At 43.5% G+C, this 27563-nt stretch overlaps 1 protein-coding gene across 1 annotated transcript in view; it reads right to left on the reverse strand.

Moving 5' to 3' along the window:
• Positions 1 to 423: 423 nt before the first annotated feature.
• The window catches only part of ntn1b (netrin 1b), a 42714-nt gene continuing 15574 nt past the window's right edge, over positions 424 to 27563 (reverse strand). Inside the window, exons 4-7 of the mRNA XM_089018715.1 lie at positions 24761 to 24910; positions 20342 to 20395; positions 14618 to 14692; positions 424 to 3054 (exon numbers count right to left, since the gene is read on the reverse strand). Of these exons, the coding sequence (XP_088874841.1) occupies positions 2732 to 3054; positions 14618 to 14692; positions 20342 to 20395; positions 24761 to 24910 (602 nt within the window). The 3' untranslated portion in view covers positions 424 to 2731. The remainder of the gene's footprint in view (positions 3055 to 14617; positions 14693 to 20341; positions 20396 to 24760; positions 24911 to 27563) is intronic.

Below are 27563 nucleotides of genomic sequence, written 5' to 3' on the forward strand. Positions count from 1 at the left end.
AATTTTTCCAATCTATTTTTTAAATCGATTTCCTCTATAAGTGTGAATATTAGTTAGTCAAAAGTGTATGCCCACCTCTGGACTCAGATTGGATGCAGCTGTGTCCCTTACAGGAATAGAACTGCTGCCAGAAAATAGGCGATGGAAAAATGACCCGTGTCTGAAAATGGATTAATACATGGTGAGTATTTATTATATTTTAGCCAGAAAAATGTTAGCGCCCAATCAGAAAGTGTCCTATTCAATTAAAATCACACAATGTGTATTGAATAAATGCAAGTGATTGCATATTGCAAGAAACTACAAAAGAAAAATGTGATATCAGAAGAGCTCATTTTTGTCTTCTTTTTTTTAATGCACAGCTTTATTTCTGATGAATTAATTTTCATTGCTATCAGGCTGTTCAACTGGCAACCGCGTCAATACTTTTCATCACAGCCATCTAAAAATCAATGCAAAGTAAAAAAAGAAACAAAAAGAACAAAGAAATAAAATCCACAAAAGCCATAATGTTTGGCACATCATTAAATATATTCATTTGATAAACATAATACATTAGTATTACAAGACATAACAAAACTTTTTCAATGGCCACCGCTGGTCACTGTATAAAATGATGAATTCCAATGTGATCTTGAAGGAGCTGGGTTGACAGAACAGAACGGTGGTAGGAGTACCTTTCAGCGCTTGGCAACCACTTGGCACTTATTATTGGTGAGGACAATTTAAAGTTCAATTACTACATCAAGTAAAATGCATCGGGGTACGGAGATGCACTGATGGGTTAGCTTGACATATTCTAACATCATTCAAATTGTTAACCTGATTGTAGATCAACTTCATTATTACCGTGAAAATAAGGCCACAGTGAAGAAAAGAAAAAGATCTTCAACATGGATCGGCTGCTTTCAGGTGATGCACTGTATACAATACAATCACTACGTGAACATTTCACCGCCACACCAAATGGGCTCGACGTGAAGATTAATCACAAGGAACTCATAGCAATTGGCTTTTTTTTAAAGACACCACGACGTGTGAATTAAAACGCCACATTTGCCAGTCACCAAGCTTTCTTGCTTTCAGCAAATCGCTGTTTTTGCTTTTTTAAAAAATTTTTTTTTGTGCACAGAGAAAGTAACACATATTTTATTAACTGCATAAAGAGTGTGGCGGCGCATAGTCTCACACCAAATGGCAACAAATAACAGCAAGTTAAAACAATTGTTGAGTTGAATATATACAGCACTATAGATGGGAGGGTTGGTTCTTTTCTTACTCAGAATTAACATTTTCACCATTTTGTTACTGTAATGCGTATTTAGAGTGAGAGAACAAACAAGTTAGGTATTAATAAAGTTAAATGGTTGGATTCTCATCCAGAAAAGTGATGTGTACATTCATTAACAATTCATGGGGGAAATGAGCATTATTTGTCTGTAAGAGTGGCACTTTGCAATCATCAATATCACACACACACACACACACACACACACACACACACACACACACACACACACACACACACACACACACACACACACACACACACACACACACACACACACACACACACACACCTAGATATTGTATCCATCAAATGGCATAAAGCAGGGGTGTCAAAGTCATTTTTTGCTGCGGGCCACATTGTATTGAATTTGGGGAAACCATTACAATGTTTCATCCCTTCCTCATATTACATACAGAACGCACCAAAAAAATAATGAATAACTAGTTTTCAAATCTGAAGTGAAAGATATTGACTAATTTACACGCCGAAACATGTCAGGTAATTGAACACCTAAAACACCACTGTCTGTATGAAAAGAATCTGTGTAAATTAGATAATAAGAAGACGGTATGAACTTAACACAAAGAATAATGACTGTTTTTGTAGTTTACATACGACAATATGACATTTTGGTTGGGACTTCAGCAAGCATCATGGAATTTCACAAGTTTGATTTGCTTTCGCGGGCCGAATAAAATGATGTGGCGTGCCGGATTTGGCCCCTGGGCCTTGGCTTTGACACCCGTGGCATCAAGAATGAAATGTTTCCGCTTTTGGATGCCACTTGAAAAAATCTGAACATATCTCATATGTTCTAAAATAATCAACTAATCAATAAGTGCAGGGTTGACGCGTCTATTCTACACTGACGCTACGACATCTATCTATTGTCTATTAATGCACACCCAAAATGACTTTACGCTGACGCAGAGGTCACTGAGACAACATCGTGTTACTTTGAGCTGGCCCATGATCGCATCTGCACATCAATCAAAGCGTACACAATTTTGCTTCAGAAATATCGCATTTTTTTTTTCATTAATGGGAAAATTCAGGGCATTTTCTGAGAAAAATAAAGTAAAATAACGTCACAGATGACTTGGAGATTATGACGGATTGTGATGTAACTTGTGTTGAACATTAGGTGCAAAGCCTGCAAACAAAAAGAAACAGAATGACCATATCACGAGCTCCTTCACACACACACACACGCACACACACACACACACACACACACACACGCACACAGAGAAAAATCAAGAAAAAAATAAGGGAATTGTTTGTCCCAACTCAGAGCAGCAGCAGGCAGTCAGTCCCCCCTCGAACTTGTCACCTAGATCTCTCCAGAAATCATTCTGTCAGTTTTGTTTGTCATCCCTTCTTCATTGCGTCCCATTGGAGAATGGCCCCCACTTCTCCTTCCTCCTTTTTTTTCCCTCTTCAGCACTTCCCCCTCTTATCGCGCTGCTGAAATTTCCGAAGGCGACGTCCCCAGAGGTCCTTCCAAGGGACGAGCAGGCTCCCCTTGTCCGCCACCACCCCGCTCTGGCCGGGAGAGTCGTCATCATCCGAGCCCATCAGCAAATACTTCCTCCCAGGTTTGATCTTGGGACATTTGCAGGCGGCGTCTTTGGCGCGCACCCACAGCAGCTGGTCTCCGCGCCGTATGCGATGCTCCCCTTGTTTGTAGATCGATATGATGTTGACGGTGAACTTCCACCACTCGCCTGCCTTGTCCCCTTTGAGCACGTGGACCTGCACAGCTGAGAGAGAATAGCGCAAAACGTCTGTAAAGAACAACCGACACCATTTGTATGTTTCCTAACGGAAAACGTTTCACAGCATCTAAAATACCCAAAACACGCAGGCTGATATTTTTAGGATATTGCAAAACACCAATAAAAATGACTTAAAGTATTCCAAAACTACTTCAAAAGCAAGGCAAGACGTCACGCCAGGACGCCTTGCCTTGCTCGAGAATCAAAACAATGGCTTCAGATTGGGAGAAGATGCTTTCTTGTTACTCATCCAGTTATGAATAATTCAAATAGCTCTGAAGAGCAAAGCGTAAATGTTTGCTATCGATTAAAGAAGTCCTTCAAGCCGTCAGGACTGATGTGTAGCGTCACAGAAAATGCACAAGATGGAGCCTAAGCTCCGTTGGAAATGGGCTGATTTGTCTGCTGGGAATTTGTGTCAACTAGTATCAAATAGTAGTCTTGGTGCAACATACAATGATTCACCATCGCGTTATTTATGTTTTTCGCCATCAACACGAAGTTTTCAGACCAAACAAAGTACCCAAAAAGCATTGTGTGTCGCTTTCTCGGTCAGGGGCGTTCCTTCCGTGACGTGACGTCAGGCATCGTCACCAACTCGAAAACAAGACTTTCTGAATATTCAGTGCGAGTCTGAAAACGTTAAAAAAAAAAAAAGGCAAAGTCAGCTTTCTTGTCAAAGATGCTCATATGCATGACATACAGCACAGATGAAATGACTGTCCTCTCCGTGCAAGGCACTTAGAATGACTTTAACAAACATAATAAACATGAAAATGCCATTTTGCCGGAAGAGGGGAGCCGCTGCGTGTTCACGCGCCGCCATCTTGAGAAAAACAAAACAAAACAAATATGACAACAAAAAGACACAGAGTCATTCATTCTTCAGGGGTTGCTGTACCCTCTTTGTGATGACATGAAGCAGTTCTAGATGAAAGAGGAGAGGATCAAAGCATCCGTTTCAGCAGTGGATCAGGAATGTCATGGTGGAATTTGAACATCTACTACAAGCTAAATGTCGAAAGCAAACACGAAGCTGTAGCATCCATTGACGACAATACATTGTCTCACATCTCCTGTCCCGCACAAATCCGTTTCAATTCCAAGCCGCGACAGTTCCACACACGCATCGGCGCTCTGCGCTGACGCTGCTTTCTTCTTATCGCGGGCTCCTCAAGCCATATATCCATCCAACCGCAGACTGTCCAACAGCACCGACCTTTCCGCTGAACAAAGCGGGGCTGTGAAAATATATCTTTATGCCGTGGAATCTTTGTAAAATATGCTCAGTAGAAGTGATTTGAAGTGATTTTACAAATTATGGACACAACTTGTCCGGCCGGAGGCGTCGGTTGTCCTTTAAAGGCCATATCAGATGGAAAGTCAAACTTGTCGAACTGATGACATTTTTTTTTCCCAATCTAAAACATTTGTGTTTGGAAATCAGCGCTTTGAGGTGTGGCCTTTGGCGGCTTGTCTTCGAGGTCCGCGGTTTCAAAACACGCCCGCACGCACGCACGCACGCTTGTTCATTCCACCCAGAACTCAAACTTGTCTTGTGAATGCAAAAGGGGCTGCCCGCGACGGTCCGGCGACCGGTCCCATGTGAACCTCCCGAAAGAGGATTGCCCAAAGCGTATCAGCACGGGTGGGATCAATGCGCTTTGGCAAGAATGGCGATGGCGGAGAAACTTCACACGAGAGTAAAATGAAAGGCCCTTTGGCGCCAGAGCCCAACGGAACATTTTTGGCATTTTTGTCACGTCACTTTGATTGCCGCGAGAGAAACACATCTCCAAAGCTCAGCTGGCTTCGATATGCGTTGCAATCTGGCTTTGATTTGAGCGCCGTGATTCGCATTCATTTCAAATGGTGCAAACGATTCCGATCTCGACAACAACGGCTCAAGATGTCACTCGCAGCAAGCGGCCGCAGGTGCGATAAATTATGTCTTGAGCCGCATTTCGTGTAATGCCGCCACGGCCGCGTTCGTCAACATGTGGCGTCATCGGCCGAATGTCAGAATGCGTTTCAGAATACAGCCAACGGCGTCTGCTATGATTCAAGCTATCGCTATTGAGGCAAAGTGCAAACTTGAGATACGAGCGCTAACGCTAACTGAATTTCTTGTACAATATATCATTTTTATATTAGAATACGAAATTAGTTTTTCAGGCCTCAAAAAATACAAGTGGTGTTTTTACAATATACATTTAACATTTACGCAGCTCTGCTTGCGGAAAGTCTGCTTAGCCTAATGCTAACAAAAAATGCAAACTGCCCTTGACATGCTAATTGTTAGCAGTGACGGTCATTTTAGGAGCAACAGCTAATTAATTGAAGACAAACGCTGGGGCACCACATGACTAGTACTATAAGAAGAATCACAGGTAGATTTTCTTTATTCTTGACATCTAATGACAAATACTATAGTGGCAGTTGTTCAATCAAAATGTGTCATGCTTTGCATTCTATTTAACTCCTTCACCGCCATTCATTAATTTATTCGGGAATTGAAAATATGACGTAGGACACCATTCCCGAATTGGCTTGGGTTTTCTTTTTTTCATGTTTGGGTGCTGATAAATCGCTGGCCATGGCCTCTGACAATGATTTTTCTTTTCCACGAGGGGGCAGCATTTCCCCTTTGTCCATGTTAGCGCTTTGTTCCAACTTCAGCTGTTGTTAAAGTGCTATAGAAACCAATGTGTACGTACATGTATTGTATTTTGTACAGCAGCCTCCATTTCAAGCTCAGATACCTCCAGACCCATATAACTTAGGATTTAACTCTTTTTTTCTGATTAAAGAAGATATTCTAAGGTTTCTAAGGCTGTGCCGAATGTTGATGTAGTCCTAAAACTCAATATTGTGTGGGTCCTGCAATTTGAGTGACAATGACAAAAACCTTGACACTGGAGTGAGTTAACAATGTTATTCATTGGTGTTTATTTATTTATTCACTTTTACAAAGGACAAAATTAGATTTTATTTTATTTATTTTTTTCCTAGGAGACTCCGAAACAGATCAATGGCATTTCCATTCATTTCCCGCTGCAATTAAGTGATGGATTTCAACAAAGATGGGGGTTTTCTTCTTGTCTCTTTGCATCTGCTGTCAAACAATCGCTTTTGGGGGGAATCCAGTGGCAGGGCTTTTATTTGTTATTTACTCGAGGTGAACTGGAGGAGGGGGACATTTTGCCATTAGTGTGTGTGTGTGTGTGTGTGTGTGTGTGTGTGTGTGTGTGTGTGTGTGTGTGTGTGTGTGTGCGTGCATGCGTGTGTGTGTGTGTATTCGCTCGCACACAATATCAGAAGAAAGAAGGTTTGTTGGGCTGAGGAGAGTGAGCTCTCACAGCCCTGCCATTGAAATGCGGCCCTCTCGTCCATTCGGACGCATAAAGAACGCGTGAAGGGGGAACGGGGGGGGGGGGGGGGGGGGCTATTTGTCTTCCCAGCCACAGAGTAAATTCCAGGAGAATCGGAATAAGTTCCAACCTCGCGAGCTGTCCGGGTTCTGCTCCCAGAGCCTCATCCAAGTAGCCAGCGTGAGAACCCAGCGGAGACGTCGCCCTCTTCGCGGCAGCGTCCAGGCACCGAGCCTCCGTTTCCTCTTAGTAATCTTTCTCTCTCAAGCGCATTCTCACTTTGTGCGGAAACGCACACAAAATCTCCGCACGTCCCACCGCTCGCTTTTAAAGCAAACAGACGCTAGCGAAAGAACCTCGCGCGGCGGCGGCGGGTCAAAGGGCGAGACGGGGGGGAGCGGGAGACGGAAAGGAAGAGGCGTCGTGAGAGGAAGCGATCAGCTTGGAACCGCGCTGCGCTCACACCAAAGGAGACGAGCTCGCGGCCAAAGCTCCCAGGGGGTTCGACCACTTGACACCCGGCGGGCGCTCGTGACATCCCAGCTCACTTGGCGACGGCGGGAGGCCCCCGTCCCGTCCGGTCATCGGACCTCCCGCCCTCGAGCGAACGGCGGCGGGGGCTTCCATGTCTTTGACCGCCGGCAAACACGCCAGGCTTTGATTCATTCTTCTGCGGGTGGCGCGAGGAGGGAAGGGTGGGGGGACGTGTGTGCCGAGGAGGGTGTCAGGGCCGCAAAATAATCCCTTTGTGTCCACCGTCTCCGTAGCGACAAAAATTGAATCAACAAAACATATTTCTTTCTCTCGGCGGTGGCAATCCGTCAGCGGCTGCCTAATTTAACACCTGTTTGCGCCCCGAGGAATGCTCGGTGCCGGCAAGTGTGTTTAAACAGAGGGCCCCTTCCCGTGACCCCTGGGGGGTTCGCCGCGGTCACGCACACACAGAGGTTGTGCCCCCCCCCCCCCCGTCTCCACCAGGCGGAGAACAGGGAGAAACTAATAAAAGCGAAGTGACAGGCCTGAGAAATGAATTAACGGCAAAAGAAAAGGAATGCGCCATCGGCAAAGATGTGGAATGGCGAAGCGCTTCCGCCGCAATCGTCTCAGAGTGAACAAGTTCGGAGAGCAAACCAGCGCAAATTGTCTGACCCGCTAGAGTCCGTCCGCTGATTCCTAATTTTTATCCAGCCAAGGTACGTAAAGTGTTTCGGGGAAGCATCCGGGAAATTAAAAAGGGGGCCACATTCTAAAATTGATGTCCCGATTTAGCTACATTTCCAGAGTACAGTGATACCTTGGCTCACAAACTTCATTGATTCCCAGACAGAGTATGTCAGGCGAAAAGTGTGTATCCCAAAAATTGATTTCTCATAGGAAACATTAAAATGAGAATAATCCGTTCCCAGGTCCCCATAAAACATAATTTTCTACACTTTAAAACGACACAAAATATACCTTATTTTATGTATAATAACTGTGCTATGGTATTATAATTAAAGGAATAAACTGTACTGTATAATAAAGTGGTTTTATGTACCTTTGTGATGGTCGTTGATGGCTTGATGAAATGAGTGGCCTGAAACACTTGATGAGGAACGTAATCTTCTTCTTTCACCATCTTGAGGAATGACCCCTTGGAGGTGCTTTCTCTGCGATAATTTTACCTTTTTCCTCATCAATTGTGTTCTGTTTAGCTGAATTGATAGCTTTTTGCATCAAGTGTACAGATGACTTGTGCGGGTTATTTGTGGAGCCTAATTGATGGGATATTTTAACCTTGCAGTCTACACTCTGCCTTTGAACTATCAAAGTTGAAACGAGTCAAAATGTTTTCCATCCATTTGGTCACTCTCTCTCTGTGGTCTGCCTGCCTCTTTAATGTTTAAACCACCTCCCCTCACTGCTGCGTTCTTGACCAATCACGTGGCTTTAACCGAAGACTGGGGGTGGGGAATAGAAGACAAAAAAATGTTGGCTGCCATTGTGGGTTTTTTTTAGAACTGATTCACTCTGTCTCTGTCTGTAACCCCCACCCCCTCACTGCTGCGTTCTTGACCAATCACGTGGCTTTAACCGACGTCTGGGGGCGGGGAATAGAGGACCAAAACAAACGGCTGCCATTTTCTTGTTAGGAGAACGGGCTCATTTGCAAACGACACATCACTCATTGTGGCAGCTCTGTGTGTATCCAGAAAAATACTTTGTATGCCAACGTAAATTTTTCATAAATTTCACATTCGTAAACCGAAAAGTTCGTAAGCCAAGGGCTTCGTAAACCGAGGTATCGCTGTCTACTAAACTGATTGAAATAAAGCAAAATACATTTATTGGAGCATAGTTCTAATTTGCAAATGAAAAACCATAATTTGACAAATCTATTTTTCTAACATATCAACAATTTAAATTCAAGTGAAATAATTTGTTCATACATAAAATAAACAGACATTTTCTATTTTCTTTAGTTACTACACAGTCAATCCTGTACTATTTTGATATTCTACAGTAATGCAGAGAACACAAAGAGAGCAGCATATTATTTATTATTTGTGTCCACTTGCTTTAAAGATTTCCAATGTGCCTCAACAGCTCTGAAATCATTCCCATAATCCACTAAATTCGAATCATACGCAGCAGTTAGCTGCCGCCAATTGTCACCATGCTCTGCACACTTATTGGATTGTCTCTTAAAGGACAACATTTTTTTGTTTCCTAACTGACATCAGAAAAACGCTATATTGCATCTAAAATACCCAAAACACGCAGGCTGATATTTTTAGTCAAATGCAAAACATCAATAAAAATGACTTAAAGTTTCCCAAAACTACTTCAAAATGACCTCAGAAAGTTTCAGTTTCAGAAGGTGCCGCCCCCTTGTTCGTGACGTAACTATTGGTCACACACTGCCTTGCTCCAGAATCAAAACAATGGCTTCAGAGAGTTCAGATTCGGAAAAAGATGCTTTCTTGTTACTCATTTAGTTATGACAGTTCTGAAGAGGAAAGCATAAATAAAGCTCATGTATTTTGTTTTTCTACTTTCATTCCTTTCATCACTTTGCTGCTGTGGAATGTAAATTTCTCCACTGTGAGACTAATAAAGGCATATCCAATCCAATCCAATCCAATAAATGTTTGCCATCGATTAAAGAAGTCCTTCCGTATCAATTCGAGCCGTCTGGACTGCAATGTAGCGACAGAAAATGCACAAGATGGCGCACAAGCTCTGTTGGAAATGGCTGATTTGTCGGCTGGGAATTTGTGCAAGTTTACACATTCTTTCTGCGTGTTAACGCAATTGGCTGCGACACCATCGCGTTATGTAGTTTTCCTTCTAATTTCGCCATCAACACTGATCAACACGATGTTTTCAGACTCAAAAAAGTACCCAAAGTGCATTGTGTGCCGCTTTCTCGGTCAAGGCGTTCCTTCAGTGACGTCACTTAAGACATCGTCATCAATTCCAAAACGAGACTTCCTGAATATTCAGCGCGAGTCTTAAAATGTAAAATATAGCTACGTATATGCGGTGGAATCTTTGTAAAATGCACTCAGTAGAAGTCATTTGAAGTGATTTTACAAATTATGGACACAACTTGTCTGGAGGTGTCGGTTGTCTTTTAAAAATCCAGAATATGTTTGTTTACTGCCTGTTTTTTATGTCTTTTAGTGTTTTTCTCTTGTTCACATGCTCCATATTGCAACAATCCGCCATGTTCGATGTAAAGACTGCAATGCACCATGGGTAAATGACTATTCGATTATCTCTTTCGTGAGTTTACGGCGGATCTCAGAAAAGCACGAGATATCCTCAACCATGACTTTGGAACACACCAAAACAAATGCAAGGTGATTATGGCTAAATATCGGTAAGGCAAGATGGCAGATGATGAAAGTTAAAACCTGTGATGGAAAACAAACGGTTTTCAATTGCGGTTTAACTAAATTTGTTTCTGTCGCTATTGTAAACAGAAGTGTGTCATATATGGCGCGGATCATGTGGCAATATGCCCTCATCACAATAGGCTTGCCCCGATGCTGGCGCAGTGGAGTTACAAAGTTGCACCAATGGCAGTCAAAATGCGTAAATGGCACAAGGGCGCCTCACTGGTGTTTTACGTGGTAAAAAAAAAAAAAAAAAAATCTCCCATAGCACCCAACAAAAATGTTCGGTCTTGGATCGGTGAGCTCAGCCCGCAGACCAATTCGGAACACCAAATCCTGCAAGTCGAGGCAGTATCCAGGTTTGTGAGCGACATTTTGCTTTAGAATTCTGACACCCGAGAAATATGCTGTCCATCCCTCTAAATTCCAGACCATAATTCTTTTCAGCAATGATATTGTCATCATTTCAAGTGAAATATTTAGTAAGAGGAACAAAACAATTGTGTGCGATGACCGCACTCTCCACAAGAACTTCTGGTTAAGGATGTCGATTGTCAAAGCTTATTCTATTTGCAGCATCTGGTAAAAATCGGCCGAGAGCCACAGATCATTTTGGATGGATTCTTGATATGATCCCAGATTTTTTTCCCCCCAAATGTCTCCATTTGTTTGTTTCGAGTTCAAATTCTGATAAGTTATGCGGAGAAGCCGTGTTGTTATTCGCATGCATTGGACTGTTCATGGATTTCACTTTTTTTTTCTTTTAATGTGTGGAGATTCATTCCAAGCAAAAGCTAAACTTCCATATAACTACAGTGAAACCTCAGCTTACGAACGCTTTAGCTCACCTACTTTTCGCCTTCCGAACATTAAATTTGCGAGAATATAATCTTGGCATACAAAGTACTTTCGGCGGACAAACCAAACCACACAGCGCCACGGTGGCTGGCGGACTAGTTTTCCACACCCACTTTCTTTGCGTGCAGACGTGCTTCATTATTGAGTAGAGTACCTTTGCTATTATGGGATCTAAAAAGACCCCACCACAGGCTAGTGTTAAGCCGAAGAGGACACAAAAGAAAATTACGGTCGAGCAGAAGAAGGAGATCATTGAAAAACACGAACCAAGTGTGCGTTTGAGTGACTTAGCTTCCAGTATGCTAAGTCGACCATTGCTACGTGTGGCTAAGGGTGTTTCTGTGTTGTCTAAGCAACGATCTCAAGCACCGGAAGAGGTTGAAAAACTTCTGTTGATTTGGATTGATGAAAAGCAGGTAGCAGGGACTGTGTGAGTGAGGGTATTATTGCCGAGAAAGCACGGCAACTTCACTCGGATATCATCAAGAGGCAACTACATCAAAGACCATCACAAAGGTAAATAAAATGACTTTATTACACAGTACAGTTTATTTCTTTAATTACAATAGCACATTTATTATACATAAGTGAGGTATATTTTGTGTAGTTTTAAGGCTTATTTAGTCTTCTTCTTTTCCTTTCGGCTTTTCCCCTCAGGGGTCGCCACAGCGAATCAATGTCCTCCATCTAACCCAGTTTAGTGCATCCTCGTCTCTCACACCAGCTACCTTCATGTCCTCTTTGACCACATCCATAAACCTCCTCTTCGGTCTTCCTCTCGGTCTCCTGCCTGGCAGTTCAAGGCTCAGCATCCTTCTCCCGATATAGTCACTCTCTCTCCTCTGGACATGTCCAAACCATCTCAGTCTGGCCTCTCTGACTTTCTCTCCAAAGCCTCTCATATGAGTTGTCCCTCTAATGTACTCATTCCTGATTCTATCCAACCTGGTCACTCCCAAAGAAAACCTCAACATCTTCAGCTCTGCTACCTCCAGGTCTGCTTCCTGTCTTTTCTTCAGTGGCACTGTCTGCAGTCCAAACATCACGGCTGGTCTCACCACGGTTTTATACACTTTCATCCTAGCTGAAACCCTTCTATCACACATCACACCTGACATTTTTCTCCAGCCGCTCCAGCCTGCCTGGACACGCTTCTTCACCTCTTTTCCACACTCTCCATTGCTCTGGACAGTTGACCCCAAGTACTTAAAATCCTCCACCTTCTTTATCTCTTCTCCCTGTAGCATCAATCTTGCACTTGGATCCCTCTCATTCACACACATATATTCCGTCTTGCTGCGACTGATCTTCATTCCTCTCCTTTCCAGGGCATATCTCCACATCTCTAGTTTCTCCGCCACCAGTTCCCCGTTCTCGCTACAGATCACAATGTCATCTGCAAACATCATGGTCCAAGGTGATTCTTGTCTAACATCATTTGTCAGCCTGTCCATCACCATAGCAAATAAGAAGGGGCTCAGAGCTGACCCGTGGTGGAGTCCCACCTTCACCTTGAATTCCTCAGTCATACCGACAGCACATCTCACAACTGTCTTACAGTCGTGATACATGTCTTGTACCGCTCTGACATACTTTTCCGTCACTCCAGACTTCCTCATGCAATGCCACAGCTCTTCTCTGGGCACCCTATCATACGCTTTCTCCAGATCTACAAAGACACAATGCAATTCCTTCTGACCTTCTCTGTACTACTCTATCAGCATTCTTAAAGCAAACACTGCATCTGTCGTACTCTTTTTTGGCATGAAGCCATACTGCTGCTCACAAATGTTCACTTCTGCTCTTAGTCTAGCTTCAACTCCTCTTTCCCAGAGTTTCATTGTATGGCTCATCAACTTTATTCCTCTGTAGTTAGCACAACTCTGCACATCTCCCTTGTTCTTAAAAATGGGCATGAGTACACTTCGTCTCCATTCTTCAGGCATCTGTTCACCATCTAAGATCTTGTTGAATAACCCAGTAAGGAACACCACCGCCACCTCTCCAAGACACTTCCATACCTCGATTGGTAAATCATCAGGCCCAGATGCCTTTCCCCCCTTCATCCTCTTCAGCGCCCTCATTTCATCCTTGCTAATGTTTGCTATGTTTTGGTCCACAACAGTCACTGCAGGTCCTTACCATCTTTGTCTCTCTGTCTGGCGGCCGTTGTTAACCCGGGCCTTGACCGATCCGGTATGGGATTCAGAGGTTTGATTCGCATATTTAAGGCTTATTTAGTTTTAAGTTATTAAATTATTAAGTTATTTAAGGCTTATTTAATAGAAATTTATATTTTATGGGGACCTGGGAACGGATTAGTCTCATTTTTAATGGTTTCCTATGGGAAATACATGTTTGACAGACGAACTTTTCGCCTTACACACACTTTCTGGGAACCGATTACGTTCATAAGCTGAGGTATCACTGTACTACTTATTCTCAGGACATGCGCGACTTTGGTAATTTCAGTAAAAAAATGGTGGTAATATTACACCTGTTACCATACATTTGAATCCTATTTTTCTGCACATGTCCACAGTGTCGGACCTCCAAAACCAAAAGCAACTGACGGAATTTGAAAAAAAACATTGTGGATTTCTCCACTTGAGTCTGTCTGAATTATTTCTCTCCGCTGCGGCTGACGTTTCTCAAGAAGTATTTTCTTACTATCGGCCGGCCTCGCGCCTTTGGGATGCATTCTTGGTTCTGCGTAGCCACTGAATGCACGCGATGCCACTCAGCGGGTGGACATCAACAGAATCGCAATTTACGGCAAGTACATCGGCATACTTCGGACATCTTCACACAAGTGTATCGCACCTGCGTCAGTCAATGTTATAAAATTTGAAAGACAGAACCACAAGGTGCACATATTCTCGAATGAAGCGATAGCAAGGACAATCAATCATTAAAAAATTGATGGTACTGGTACACACTGTCTCTTTCTCTCTTAGTCTCACACACACACACACACACATGCATGCATGCACACACATGCACACACACACACACACACACACACACACACACACACGCAGACGCGCGCACAACACACACACACACACACACACACACACACACACACACACACACACACACACACACACACACACACACACACACACACACACACACACATACTTTTTCTTATGGGGACCGGTTTCTAGGTCCCCACACTGCAAGAGGTCACTATGAATTTACTGTGCAAACACACTTTTGTCTTCATAAAGTGATGAACAGCAGAACACCCAGCAGATGATTCCATCAAAGCAAATGAAGATGTGGGTAGAGAGAGAAAACGTGCAGCGCCGGCTGCGACTGTTTAAGTCATCAGTGGCGGAGAGTTGCATCGGGGCGTGGATGCGACGTGCGTCTGATTAATTGAGACATTTAGCCTCCGCGGGAGCACTTTTTTTGCAGGGTGGGCTCACTCACCATAGTCTTTCTTGCAGTACTTCTTCATGGTCATCTTCATTTTCCCTTTGGAAGCTTTACAGTGGGATTCACAATCTGGAATGAAGGGAAATACTTTTTTTTAACTTTGGCAAGTTATCGTTTACAATACATTTATTTAATTGTAGTATTGTGTAACGATAACTGTTGGCCATGAAAACGTAAAAAACAAAACACACACAACAACAACAAAACATCAAACAAGTTTCCCGCCGTGCAAAACTTGAGGATGGGGGACTGCAGAAGAATGTTTTTGTTTGGGCAAAATTTCTGCCGACACACATGCAGACAAATCTCAACTTTCATCACCAGCTGTGTTGGATTTGTCAGTCAGCGCAAGAGGGGCATTGATATTGAATGATCCTGATGTCGGCTGCGACTGACGTAGTGACATCAGGCGAGGACTAAACAGCGCATCTAAACTGGTTCAAGATTTCAAATACAGGTAAGATCCGACTTACGACCGAGTTCCGTTCCGACCAAACGGTCGTCAGTAAAAATGGTCGTAAGTCGAAATTCATTCAAAATGTTTATAGAGACTCGAGGGCTAAATGACTCGCAAACTCCCCCCTCTGGTGCCATCACATGGTCGACAGCTGTGCGAGAGTGAGATGCTGGCGGGCTAGCCAAAATTGCCGGCCCGCTAGCGCGTTGCGGTGCCAGGCGTAGAATTAAAAATTTTAAAATGGAGGTCGTGGTCATATGTACGGGTGGTCGTAAGTCGAGCTGGTCGTAAGTTGGATGTTACCTGTATAGATAAACTAAAAAAATATGACAGCCAGTAGTTTTGTCACTCTGCTAGATTTGTGCTTTCATCTCTATATAATTAGAAACACTTTTGGGGCCATGTGGGTTATTCATGCCATCCTGTGAAAAAAGAGATGTACATAAAAAACAGATACATAAATAATAAATAATATATACATGATAATAATAAATACACAAATACAGTAAAGTCTCGTTATATCGATATCGGATATATCGATAGTCCCGGTTATATCGATACTATTTCTATGCACGCACGGAGAAAATTACATGCAAACAGGGTCGGATATATCGATAGTCCCGGTTATATCGATATTTTTTCGGACTCCCTTGAATATTGATATAACGAGACTTTACTGTAAAAAAATAATAAACTGATCATACATAAATAAAGATATTAATAAATATAGAAATACATAAATAAATATAGAAATAAACAAACAAATAAATACATATATAAATAAAAAATCCATACATACATACATACATACATACATACATACATACATACATACATACATACATAAAAATAAAAATTGGATTTACTCTAAATTTGGAGGGCAAAAAACTTACAAAGTAACAAAATGTAATGTATATTTCTCCACTGTGAGACTAATAAAGGCATATCCAATCCAATCCAATCCGATCCAAAATATTGGCCAATTTAACAAAACATTCGACCTGTGCATGGTGGTGCAAAATCCTGAAAGCAAGAAACCCCCCCCCCCCCCCCCCCCACACCCCCCCCATCCGCAACCAGATGACGTTCTGCGTTCGACTTGCGCCGGCAACGGAAATGGGGCCCTACGTCTGAATTCATGACTGAAGATTGGTCCGTTTCTGTGCACTTGGCTTTAAAGATGACTGCTGCTTTTGTCACCATGCCAGGTAAGGCTTATAATGAGGGAGCCGGCGGTGGGAGGGGTTGGGGGGGGGGGGGGGGGCTAAAAACTTCAAATTGAAATCATTTGTTCTCTCCACTTTCCACTGACTGACACAAATTGGAAGCAGATCGTCTACTCGAGTTGCTGTAACTCTTGCTCTCCCTGAGTAGGGGTGTGTTCCCTTTTCTGGAGGGATGGGGGGGGGAGGACAGTGCAGGGCAGTTAAAGGGAGGAAGGAGGGAGTAGTTGAGAGTGGGAGGGGGGGTAGCTTTCTGCTCGCCTGAATATGGACAAACTTCATTATTTCTTCCAGCTCTCCGTCCAGTCGCCCCCTTTCTTCTCCATTCTACTCTGTTTGAATGAGGTTGCCGGGGTAATGATGGGGGAGAAAAAACGCCCCCCCCCCCCACCTTCTTATAAAAGAAAGTCATTTGGTTTGTGGGATGAGGATGGAATTCATGTTTGTTGAGGAAGCTCCGTTGGGGTGAAATGCATGGCTGCTTTTTCAGGTGGTGGAATCAGAAGGGAGGTGGCGAAGAAAGAAAAAAAACGGAAATCCCAAAGTAAATGAATTTGACCAGTCCATATCAAGCCTGCCTAATTTCCATGCGAATGGCCAAGAGAAGGTGGTCGGGGCCTCTGGGGGTGGGGGTGGGACGGGGGGCTCATCACCCTCTTTGATAGGCGACACTAACGCTGCGCCCCCTCAGAGAAACGGCCGCACACTCCGAGCCATTACACCCGCGGCGCTCATTAAGGTCCAATCTCCTGCCGGGGAGACAAACGCCCCCATTGTGCGGCGCTGCGGCAGCGCCACGCTCGTCGGCGAGGGACCACAAGGCTTCTAATTTGGAGGGTGGTGTCGACAAAAGAATCCAGGCTTCACACCGTCTCTGCCACTTTCACCGTAGCCGGGAGTCAGAAATGACTCACCGCGCCATCAGAAACAATCGTAACGAAGCGGGGCGACCCAGGTCATGACCTATGACCTCAAGAGGAAAAAAAACTTGCCTTTATGTTTCGATTCTTTTTTTTTTTAGTGATAGTGAAGTTATTTAGGATTCATTTGATTAGTTAATAAAAGATATTGACTGTTGACTGTGACGTGAGTGGAGCCTCCAGAGTGTCTGCAAATTTCCCGGGCCATTTTATATCACAGCCTAACTAATTAAGGCAAGACAACTAAAACAACTGGTTTGGGGAGGGTCTGAAACTAATGAGCCATGAAAGGAACACACTGGAAAAAAAAGACACCAAAGCGATGCCGTGGCACATCATCTCATGTCACCGCATGGTGACTCTTGTTCGAGTAAATCAGGGCAGGCTTCGCTGCCAGCGCGGTCAGCCTTGATTGAAATACAAACGGGTGCAAATGAAGCATGTAATCAGATTAAGGGTGAAAACCCATGGCGGGGGTGGTGCGAGCGCAGGCCCGGAATACAGGCAATGACGCCGCAGGGAGCCGTGAAAAAAAAAGCTCTTTCGAGCCTGGAGTTTGCAACAATGGTGGACTTTGATGGGCGGGAACAAAACCACGTAGTTGCAGATGGAGGATGAAATTGAAAACCATGACAAAAAATGTTTCACTTTTATTGTTTCCCACATGGTGAATGACTGAATTAAAAGGTGGATCATGTCACAAGGTCTTAAATAATGTATTTTTAAGTCAAGAAAGTACATGATTAAATTCAATTTAGTTCTATTTAACTTTGCCGTATGTTTGCATTTATTCTCAATAACATTTTGAGAACAGACAGACAGACAGACAGACAGACAGACAGACAGACAGACAGACAGACAGACAGACAGATAGATAGATAGATGGATAGATAGATGGATAGATGGATAGATAGATGGATAGATAGATGGATAGATGGATGGATGGATGGATGGATGGATGGATGGATGGATGGATGGATGGATGGATGGATAGATAGATAGATAGATAGATAGATAGATAGATAGATAGATAGATAGATAGATAGATAGATAGATAGATAGATAGATAGATAGATAGATAGATAGATAGATAGATAGATAGATAGATAGATAGATAGATAGATGGATGGATGGATGGATGGATGGATGGATGGATGGATGGATAGATAGATAGATAGATAGATAGATACCATGTCACGACGTGGCAAAAACCAAATACAGTGGGGCCTCGGTTTACGAACACCTTAACTTTCAAACTTTGCGGTTTACGAACGTTAAATTTATGAAAATTAAACCTTGGATTAAGCACTATTTTCACGAAACACACCCTCCACTACGACTGGCGGAGTAATCTTCGGCGGAAGAACACCAAAGCACACGGCGGACAGCGCCCCAGCCGGCCTACCTTTCCACACCCCCTCTATGAGTACACACGTCGATCGTCTTGAACGATACTTTTGCTTTTATGGGACCGAAAAAGACAGCACCACAGGCCCGTGTTCAGCGGAAGAAGACACAAAACAAAATTACAGTTGAGGAGAAGAAGGAGATCATTGAGAAACACGAACGAGGTGTGCGTTTGTGGTGTCACAGGTGCGCACCGCGGCTTCCTTGTGAATCTCAGCCTGACACATTTCCCACACTGTGTGTCACAAATAAAGAGCCCGGTACCGATCCAACATTGCTACACGAAGGTGTTATTTACTTGATGCTTTCACGTGCAAGTTGACAGCTGGGGCGGGGTCGCCGCTCCCGTCCTCCGCCAGCTGCTGTCTGATCTGATCACGGATACTGGAACATTTCAACGAGTCACTGTCACCTCACCAGTGACATGATTCCGACGCCTCACGCCTCACCAGTGTCTTAGACTTGCCAGCACAAGAGTTTGCTTCGCCCAAGGTGATTATTAGCCGCGATCTCGCCCGTATCCTGTCTTTCTCAGCTTCGGTGCGTGTGTTGATCCGGTCCGACTTTTTCCCCCGCGCGTCCCGTAAATGTCTGCCTTCTTTCGGGATTGCGCCTATTTTTGCAACACCACCGGTTAGTTTATTTCTTACGATTCCGCTAGTTCACCTGTTTTGGTTACCAACGCCATTTGTTACGTTAATAAACACCCTGCAATGATCTTCTGTCTGCTTGGGGATCCAAACATCCCACTTCGTTTCGACGAGTCGGTTACTTTCTGCCTCGTTCGGAACGTGTCACCATTCATTCACGATGTACCATATTTTCATGACCATAAGGCGCGCTGCACATTTTGGAGGCCATTTAAGACTTACAGTCGTGAAAATACGGCGGCAAGCTATGTTGCTCGTTGTGCATGCGATGCTCGTGTGTGCATGGTCGTGTACGTGTGTGTGTTCGTGTCTGCGCATGCATCTGTCTGCATGTGTGAGTGCGTCCGCGCATTGTGAGTGTGTGTGTGTGTGTGTGTATGAATGTGCGTGTGCCTCTTTGCAGTAACATAATAAAAAAAATGGCTCCTCATCTCTGACTGGTTGTCCACCCCTGGTCTGGGGCAATAGAAGAGGTTGATTCTGCCTGAAGTCTGAACCCCATTCCGTCAAGCCATCAACGACCATCACAAAAGGTAAATAAAACGACTTTATTTTACAGTACAGTTTATTCTTTTAATTACAGTCCTGATGGAATGTGGCTCCTTTCAAACAGCAATTCTCTGCGACCTGCCACTCCATTCTATCAAGCTATCAATGACCATCACAAAGGTAAATAAAACCACTTTATTATACAGTGCAGTGTATTTATTTCATTACAATACAATAACACATTTATTATACATAGAATAAGGTATATTGTGTATAGTTTTAAGTCTTATTTAGTTGAAAATTATATTTTATGGAGACCTAGGAACGGATTATTCTCATTTTAATGGTTTCCTATGGGAAATTAATTTTTGGGATACACACTTTTCGTCTTACACAATCTGTTTGGGAAACAATTAAGTGTGTAAGCCAAGGTCCCACCGTACTCAAAACAATATATTTATTTTTCTCTTAGACCACCGCTAACCTCAAGCCCAGTCCAGATCTGTAATGTGGGTCCGTATATTTTCAGAAAGACGTAAATGCTCAAGCAGAACGTTTGCCTTGTTACTCACCTGATGTCTCCTCGTAGCTGCTGTAAGTCGCTGTCGGGGATGCAACTGGAATCTCTGCGGTACAGACAGGAAGAGGGTCATTCATTGTCATTTAGAGAGAATCATCCACATGCGTTTACTCCACGAGAGCAGATTTTCTCCTGCCTTGGACCACATGTCACATGCCTTGAAGCCAGGACACGGCGTCTTCTGAATGACAGCTGATTTGGACGCACACCGTGCCTAAGCGTTTGGTGTCAGAGGAATTTTTATGCAAGTGTTGCGATTGCGGTTTGCTGGAGGTGCTAAGAGCCAAAGCGGGAGAACCAAGTATGTTCTGTTTTTTTCTTCTACACGATAAGACCGCATTGGGCACCATTTTCAGACACGACGTCTCTATGAATACCAGTCAGACGCTTTTTGATCAAAATAGCTAACCAGCGATCTCTATCTCGGTGTGACGCCGGTGTCTGTTACCCGAGTCTTGCCATCTGCAGCCAGCAGTTACAGCCAAGAGCTATACAGTGTCAGCCATCATTTCTTTGGACGCATTTTGGGGATTTACTGTGAGACGCAAAAGGCCACGTTAGGTGAGCGCTTAGGTGTTGATGCGGGCCACCGTTAAAACAGTCAAACATCCATCCAGAATAATGGAACCGGATAGAAAAATAACAAGATTTGACATTAGTCCTAACAAGCACGCGCAAACATTTGAAGTTGTTTTCTGAGACAGATGGAAATATACAAGAAAAATGAAAGCGGCTTTGACTTGTCAAACTGGTCAGAATAAAAACGGCATTTGTTCAGTGAAAAAAAATGATTTGCAACTGGATGCAAATTTCCCCATTGTGGGACGAATAAAGGTTTTCTGATTCTGATGAGGGGTTTTGGTTTATTCACAATGCAACATTTATTGCGGCAGAGTAGAGGTCTACTTGAGGGCGATAAATCCACGGGGTGAACGATTAAAAAAATAAAATTCATCATTACGCCACAATGCATTGGTAAAAAAAAAGTGCAGCGATCAGTGCTAAACGGTAGCATGTGCAAATAGTTTTTCATGATACTTTACGATTAAGCTAGTGCTGCATTTTGAAGGAAATGTTATTTGGATATTTTAATAGTCTCTTCATCATGTGTAGTGTATCATGTCTTGATTTTTCAATGTGAATATTTTTCCCATTGACACAGAAGATGTGCGCTAAAATCCCAAAACGAATTGACACAGGCTATTCACCTATTTATTTATTTATTGTAAAATGACCACTTCAAACTTTTCCACATTCCTGTTTCATGCAACAGTGAGCTCACAAAATAAAAAAATACCAATTAAAAGACCTAAATAAGGTATCGCAACACTAATATAAAGTGATTGGCGGTTCTCTTTTACTTTGACATGTTAAATATTGCATCTGACTGGTGTTTTAAAAATAATTACATGACATCCACTAATTGGTTCACTGTAATGTGGCTTTCTGTACGTCTGACTGTACAGTACAAATAATAAATATTCAGCAAGCTCCGCCCCCCTCCCTCCAGCCCTGCAGCAGTTTCAGTTTCTCCATATCATAATCGCTGCTGCATTACAGTGACCGACAGATAACACGCGAGCAATGGGTCAGCATATCCATCACATAGTGCAGCGCTGCGATGGTTCAAGTCTCTGTGTCAATCATTTAACTCATTCACTACCATTCACAAATTTATTCGGGAATTGAAAAGCATGGCGTGGAGCACCATTCACAAATTTGTTTGGGTTTTGGTTTTTCTTGCAGGGGTGCCGATAAAGCGCCGGTCGGACCTCTGGCAATGTTTTTCCCTTCCACGAGGGGGCAACATTTGTCTTGTCCATGTTAGCACTTTGTTCTATCTTCAGCTGTTGTTAAAGCGCGATATAAATCAATATACAGTGATACCTCAGTTTATGAATGCCTTAGCTCATGAACGTTTCGCCTTACGAACATTAAATTCGCGAGAATATAATCTTGACATACAAACTAGTTTTTCGGCGGATGAAGCAAACCACACGGTCGAAAAGTGCCACGGTGGTCAAGCAGGAGAAGGAGATCATCGAAAAACACAAATGAGCTGTGCGTTTGTATGATTTAGCGTCCAAGTACCAGTATGCCAAGTCGATCATTGCTAAGTGTGGCTAAGGGTTTTCTGTGTTGTCGAAGCAACAGTCTCAGGCAATAGAAGAGGTTGAAAAACTACTGTTGAATTGGATTAACGAAAAGCAGCCAGCAGGGGACGATGTGAGTGAGGGTATTATCACAGAGAAAGCGTGGCAACTTCACTCGGATATCATCAAGAGGCAACTACAGTGGGGCCTTGGTTTACGAACACCTTGCCTTCCGAACTTTTCGGTTTACGAACGTTAAATTTCTGAACATTAAAACTTGGATTAAGCACTACTTTTCGGGATACACACCCCCCACCACGGCTGGCGGAGTAATCTTCCGCGGAAGAACACCAAAGCACACGACCGAACAGCGCCCCAGCCGGCCTACCTTTCCACACCCCCTCTATGAGTACACACGTTGATCGTCTTCACGTCGTCTTGCTTTTATGGGACCGAAAAAGACCCCACCACAGGCTCGTGTTCAGCCGAAGAAGACACAAAACAAAATTACAGTCGAGGAGAAGAAGGAGATCATTGAGAAACACGAACGAGGTGTGCGTTTGTGCTGCCACAGGTGCGCACCGCGGCTTTCATGTGAATCTCAGCCTGACACATGGCTGTGTGTCACTTCCCTGAGAGTAACTTTCTACTACCATTCTACAAATAAAGAGCCCGGTACCGATATGCTAAGTCTACCATTGCTCCACAAAGGCGTTATTTACTCGATGCTTTCACGTGACTAATGACACCGTACTTGTCATGTGAGAGTTGACAGCTGGGGCGGGGTCGCCGCTCCCGACATCCACCAGCTGCTGTCAATCCCCTGATCACTGATACTGGGACATTTCAACGAGTCGCTGTCACCTCACCAGTGACAGGATTACGATCCCTCGCGCCTCACCAGTGTCTTGGACTTGCCAGCACAAGAGTTTGCTTAGCCCGAGGTGATTGTTAGCCGCGATGGAGTAAGTTTGTTGCTTTCCGGGATCGCGAGTTTTTTCACGCCCGCGTGCCATTTTATTTTGCCTAGTTTGATTGGCTGGACGGATCGTCCCCACCCGCTTTCTTTTGTCGCATCATTCCGGGTAGGTGGAATCATCGAACTTGCGCCTTTTGTTGTAATAAAATTTCTGCCCGCACCTACGTCTCTGCCGCCTGCTTTGGGATCCAACCCCTTTTATTAACGTTCCGACGAGTCAGCTATCCCTGTCATGCTCGGAACTTAACAGTATCAGTTGTTCAGCTGATAGAAAAGGCTTGCCATGATGTTACCCTTCGATCCTTGAAAGCAGCATTGAAGAATTTGTGATGTGCAGGCTTTTATTGAACATCTCCACCCAGAAAAGACTGTGGCTATGATAATCATCAACATGATGAATGATAATGTGATGCCTCAGTTTCGTAAGACCTTCCAAGTCAGAAAGCAACAGGTGTCAATTAAGAGCCATCAACGACCATCACAAATGTAAATAAAGTGACTTTATTATACACTGCAGTGTATTTCTTTCATTACAATACAATAGCACATTTATTATACATAGAATAAGGTATGTTGTGTGTAGTTTTAAGGCTTATTTAGTTGAAAATTATATTTTATGGAGACCTGGGAACAGATTATTCCCATTTTAATGGTTTCCTATGGGAAATTAATTATTGGGATACACAATTTTCACCTGACACACTCTGTCTGGGAACCAATTAAGTTCGTAAGCCAAGGCCCCACTGTACATCAACGACCATCACAAATGAAACGACTATTATACAGTACAGTTTATTTCTTTAATTACAATCCAATAGCACATTTATTATACATAAAATAATATTTTGTGGAGTTTTAAGGTTTATTTAGTAGAAAATTATGTTTTACGGGGACCTGGGAACGGATTATTTTCATTTTTAATGATTTGTTATGGGAAATAAATGTTTGGCAGACAAACGTTTTGCCTTACACACACTTTCTGGGAAACAAGTTCGTAAGCGGATGTATCACTGTATGTGTATTGTATTGTATTTTGTACAGCTGCCCCCATTTCAAGCTCAAATACCCCAAGACCAATATAATTTCGGAATTAACTATTCTTTCTGATGAAAGAAGAGAGTTCAAGTTCTCGTCCCCAGCCGCAACATTGAATGTTTGTGTAGTCCTAAAACTCAATATTCTGTAGGTCCTGCAATTTGAGTGACAATGACAAAAACCCTGTCACTGGAGTGGAGACATTTTTGCACATCGTTTGTCAGTGAATGAGTTAAGCGGCTCCACCGATTCAGGTCATGAGACATGAAGAAGTAGAAATCGCAAAGTTGTCAGAAAAGCTTACTGATGCAGGGAGCGATGGGAGAGCGACTCTGCTGGTATCCCTTGGCACATCGGTTACAGGTGATTCCCGCAACTCCGTCCTTGCAAGGGCATTGGCCTGTCGTCTGGTTGCACGTCTTCCCTGCCGCTCCAACTGGATGGCAGTCGCATGCTGAGGAGAAGGGGGACAATGAGATGACATGAGAGACATGAAGCCAAGTCCTGATTTGATATACAGTGAGACCTCAACTTACAAACTTTTCGTCTTACAAACGTCAAATTTATTAAAATTAAACCTTATAATAAGCACTATTTTCATAATACACACTCACCACGGCTGGCGGAGTGATCTTCGGCGGAAGCGCACGACCGAACAACACCAGAGGTTAAGTTACCAACAGTCCTTATGGAAGGTGACTCTTCTTCCATAAGCCATCAACGACCAACAAAAAGGTAAATACAACTTTATTTTACAGCACAGTTTATTTCTTTAATTACAGTCCTCATGTAATGCGCCTCTCTTTCCAAACAGCAATTCCCTTTGACCTCCGACGGCATTCCATCAAGCCATAAATGACCATCATAAAGGTAAATAAAACGACTTTATTTTATAGCACAGTTTATTTCTTTAATTACAGTCCTTATGGAATGTAACTCTTTCCAAACAGCAATTCCCTTTGACCTTCGACCTCCAACACCATTCCATCAAGCCATAAATGACCATCACAAATGTAAATAAAGTGACTTTATGATACAATTCAGTGTATTTCTTTCATTACAATACAATAGCACATTTATTATACATAGAATAAGGTATGTTGTGTGTAGTTTTAAGGCTTATTTAGTTTAAAAGTATATTTTATGGAAAAATCGGGAACGGATTATTCCCATTTTAATGGTTTCCTATGGGAATTTCTTTTTTGAGATACACACTTTTCGCCTTACACACTCTGTCTGGGAACCAATTAAGTTCGTAAGTTGAGGTCTCACTGTAGTTCTAAAACCACACTCTCCCTTGACTGCGGCAAAATGTGTGTGCGAATGTGTGTGTGCGTTGGTTGTCACACACACACACTACATCATTAAGTGTCGATCTTCCTTCCTCCAGCGAGTCCCCGATGTTCTGCCATCTCACTGTTTTCAACTCCTGCTCTGAATTTAAAGGGAATAAGAGGAGCTGCTTTAATTGGAGCGGAATCAAGACGGCTGCGTTTACTCACACCGCGGTGCGGGCGCCGCATTCCTGCCGGTGCACGTCGACGAGAAATAGCAAAAGAAGGAAAACTGCCCATGCGCATAGTTAGACCTCCTTTTGGTTCCATATATTGACAGTCATCCAAATACTCAAACATACTGAGAAGTCATTCCCCATTTGGAGTCAAGTGGATTTTCTTTCAGTTACATCAGAGTGAAGGGGAAGCAGGCCTCGCACCAGCATAAAAGCACCTCGTTACAGAGTTTCGGGTGGGAGCGCGTCTCGAAGCGCAGACGTTTGTGATCAGACATGCTGCGTGCTCTTCAGATTGAGTTTCCACTGCAAAGCTTTTTAAAAAAAGGCAGTGACGCGCTTGTGCACACTAGCTGAATAATGTTTCCCGTTCACGGTTGAGCACTTCAAAGTCTGCTTAAGCGGTTTGCTGCACGTTCAATGTGAGATATTTGCTGCGTGACTATTGCTCCAAACAATTACAAGACCGAGACACAGCGCTTGAAGTACGAGCAAAGCTCTCAGATTGGCGCCGAAAGTGTTGCCTGGTAGGAACCGAGAGAGGTACTGACAGTTTGACTTATCTTAGATACAGGTAACATTCGATTTACGACCGGCGCGAGTTACGACCACGACCGCCAGACCTTTTTTTTTCTACGGCTGCCACCACTATAGCCAGCAACGCTGTTGAACTCGACAGTGAACCCACATGTAGAATTAATAAATTGGCCAGTTGTGCTGTTCCCTGCGTGTGCCAAGTGCTGCCATCTAGAGGCTCAACTAGGAACAGCAAATTAGCATGAGTACAGACGCTACCCACCTTACGAGCGAGATACGTTCCGAGCGGTCGTTCGTGAGGTGAATTTGTTCGTAAATTGCTTCAGTACTATCATTTGTATGTATTGCATGTTTAAGTCAAACACTGAACGGGGAAGTATAAAACACAGACCTTCTAACAGTCGTAAAATAAACTCACACCTACTGTAGGACGACGACATACCGTATATCCTTAGGTCTTCGGTAAGCCATTGCTGAAGCTGCTAGCAAATAATGACTGAATTACGTACCATTACGTTTTGTTATGCATGGCATCCTCCTGGAGCGTCAACAGGGAAGAGAGATTTCCTCCCCGCCCACATACTCTACGCAGCCAATATGAAGTGAGCTGGGCGCCTTTTCCTCAGAGCGTCAACTGGGAAGAGGGATTTCCTCCCCGCCAACATACTCTACTCAGTAAGCAAGCTCGGCGGATCGGGGCCTGAACTTGTATGCAAAATTCAGCGTAGCTGGGCGCTGATTAGTCAGCCTTGGTGTCCGTCGTGTAAGCATTCAGCCCTTGAAACCTCCAATGTGTCTGCGTGCGTGCATGTGCGTGAAGCATAGTATGCAGGCAATCGCAAGCGAGCTCGGCCGGGAAGAGGCACGCGATCCAAAATCTAATTTACAGCATATCTGTCCAAACATTTTTCGACATACAGTACCCGCAAAAATGTTCGTATGTAGCGCTTTTCGTAACTCGAATGTTTGTAAGTTGGGGAGTGTCTGTAATTGACTGAATGAGACCGCCAATTTTCTAAAATGGTGACATTTTTAGCACACCAAAACTGGCCCCCTTTGC

This window comes from Hippocampus bargibanti, linkage group LG17 (assembly GCF_051943395.1).
Source record: "Hippocampus bargibanti isolate YZ-2025 linkage group LG17, ASM5194339v1, whole genome shotgun sequence".
In the NCBI taxonomy this organism is placed as follows: domain Eukaryota; kingdom Metazoa; phylum Chordata; class Actinopteri; order Syngnathiformes; family Syngnathidae; genus Hippocampus; species Hippocampus bargibanti.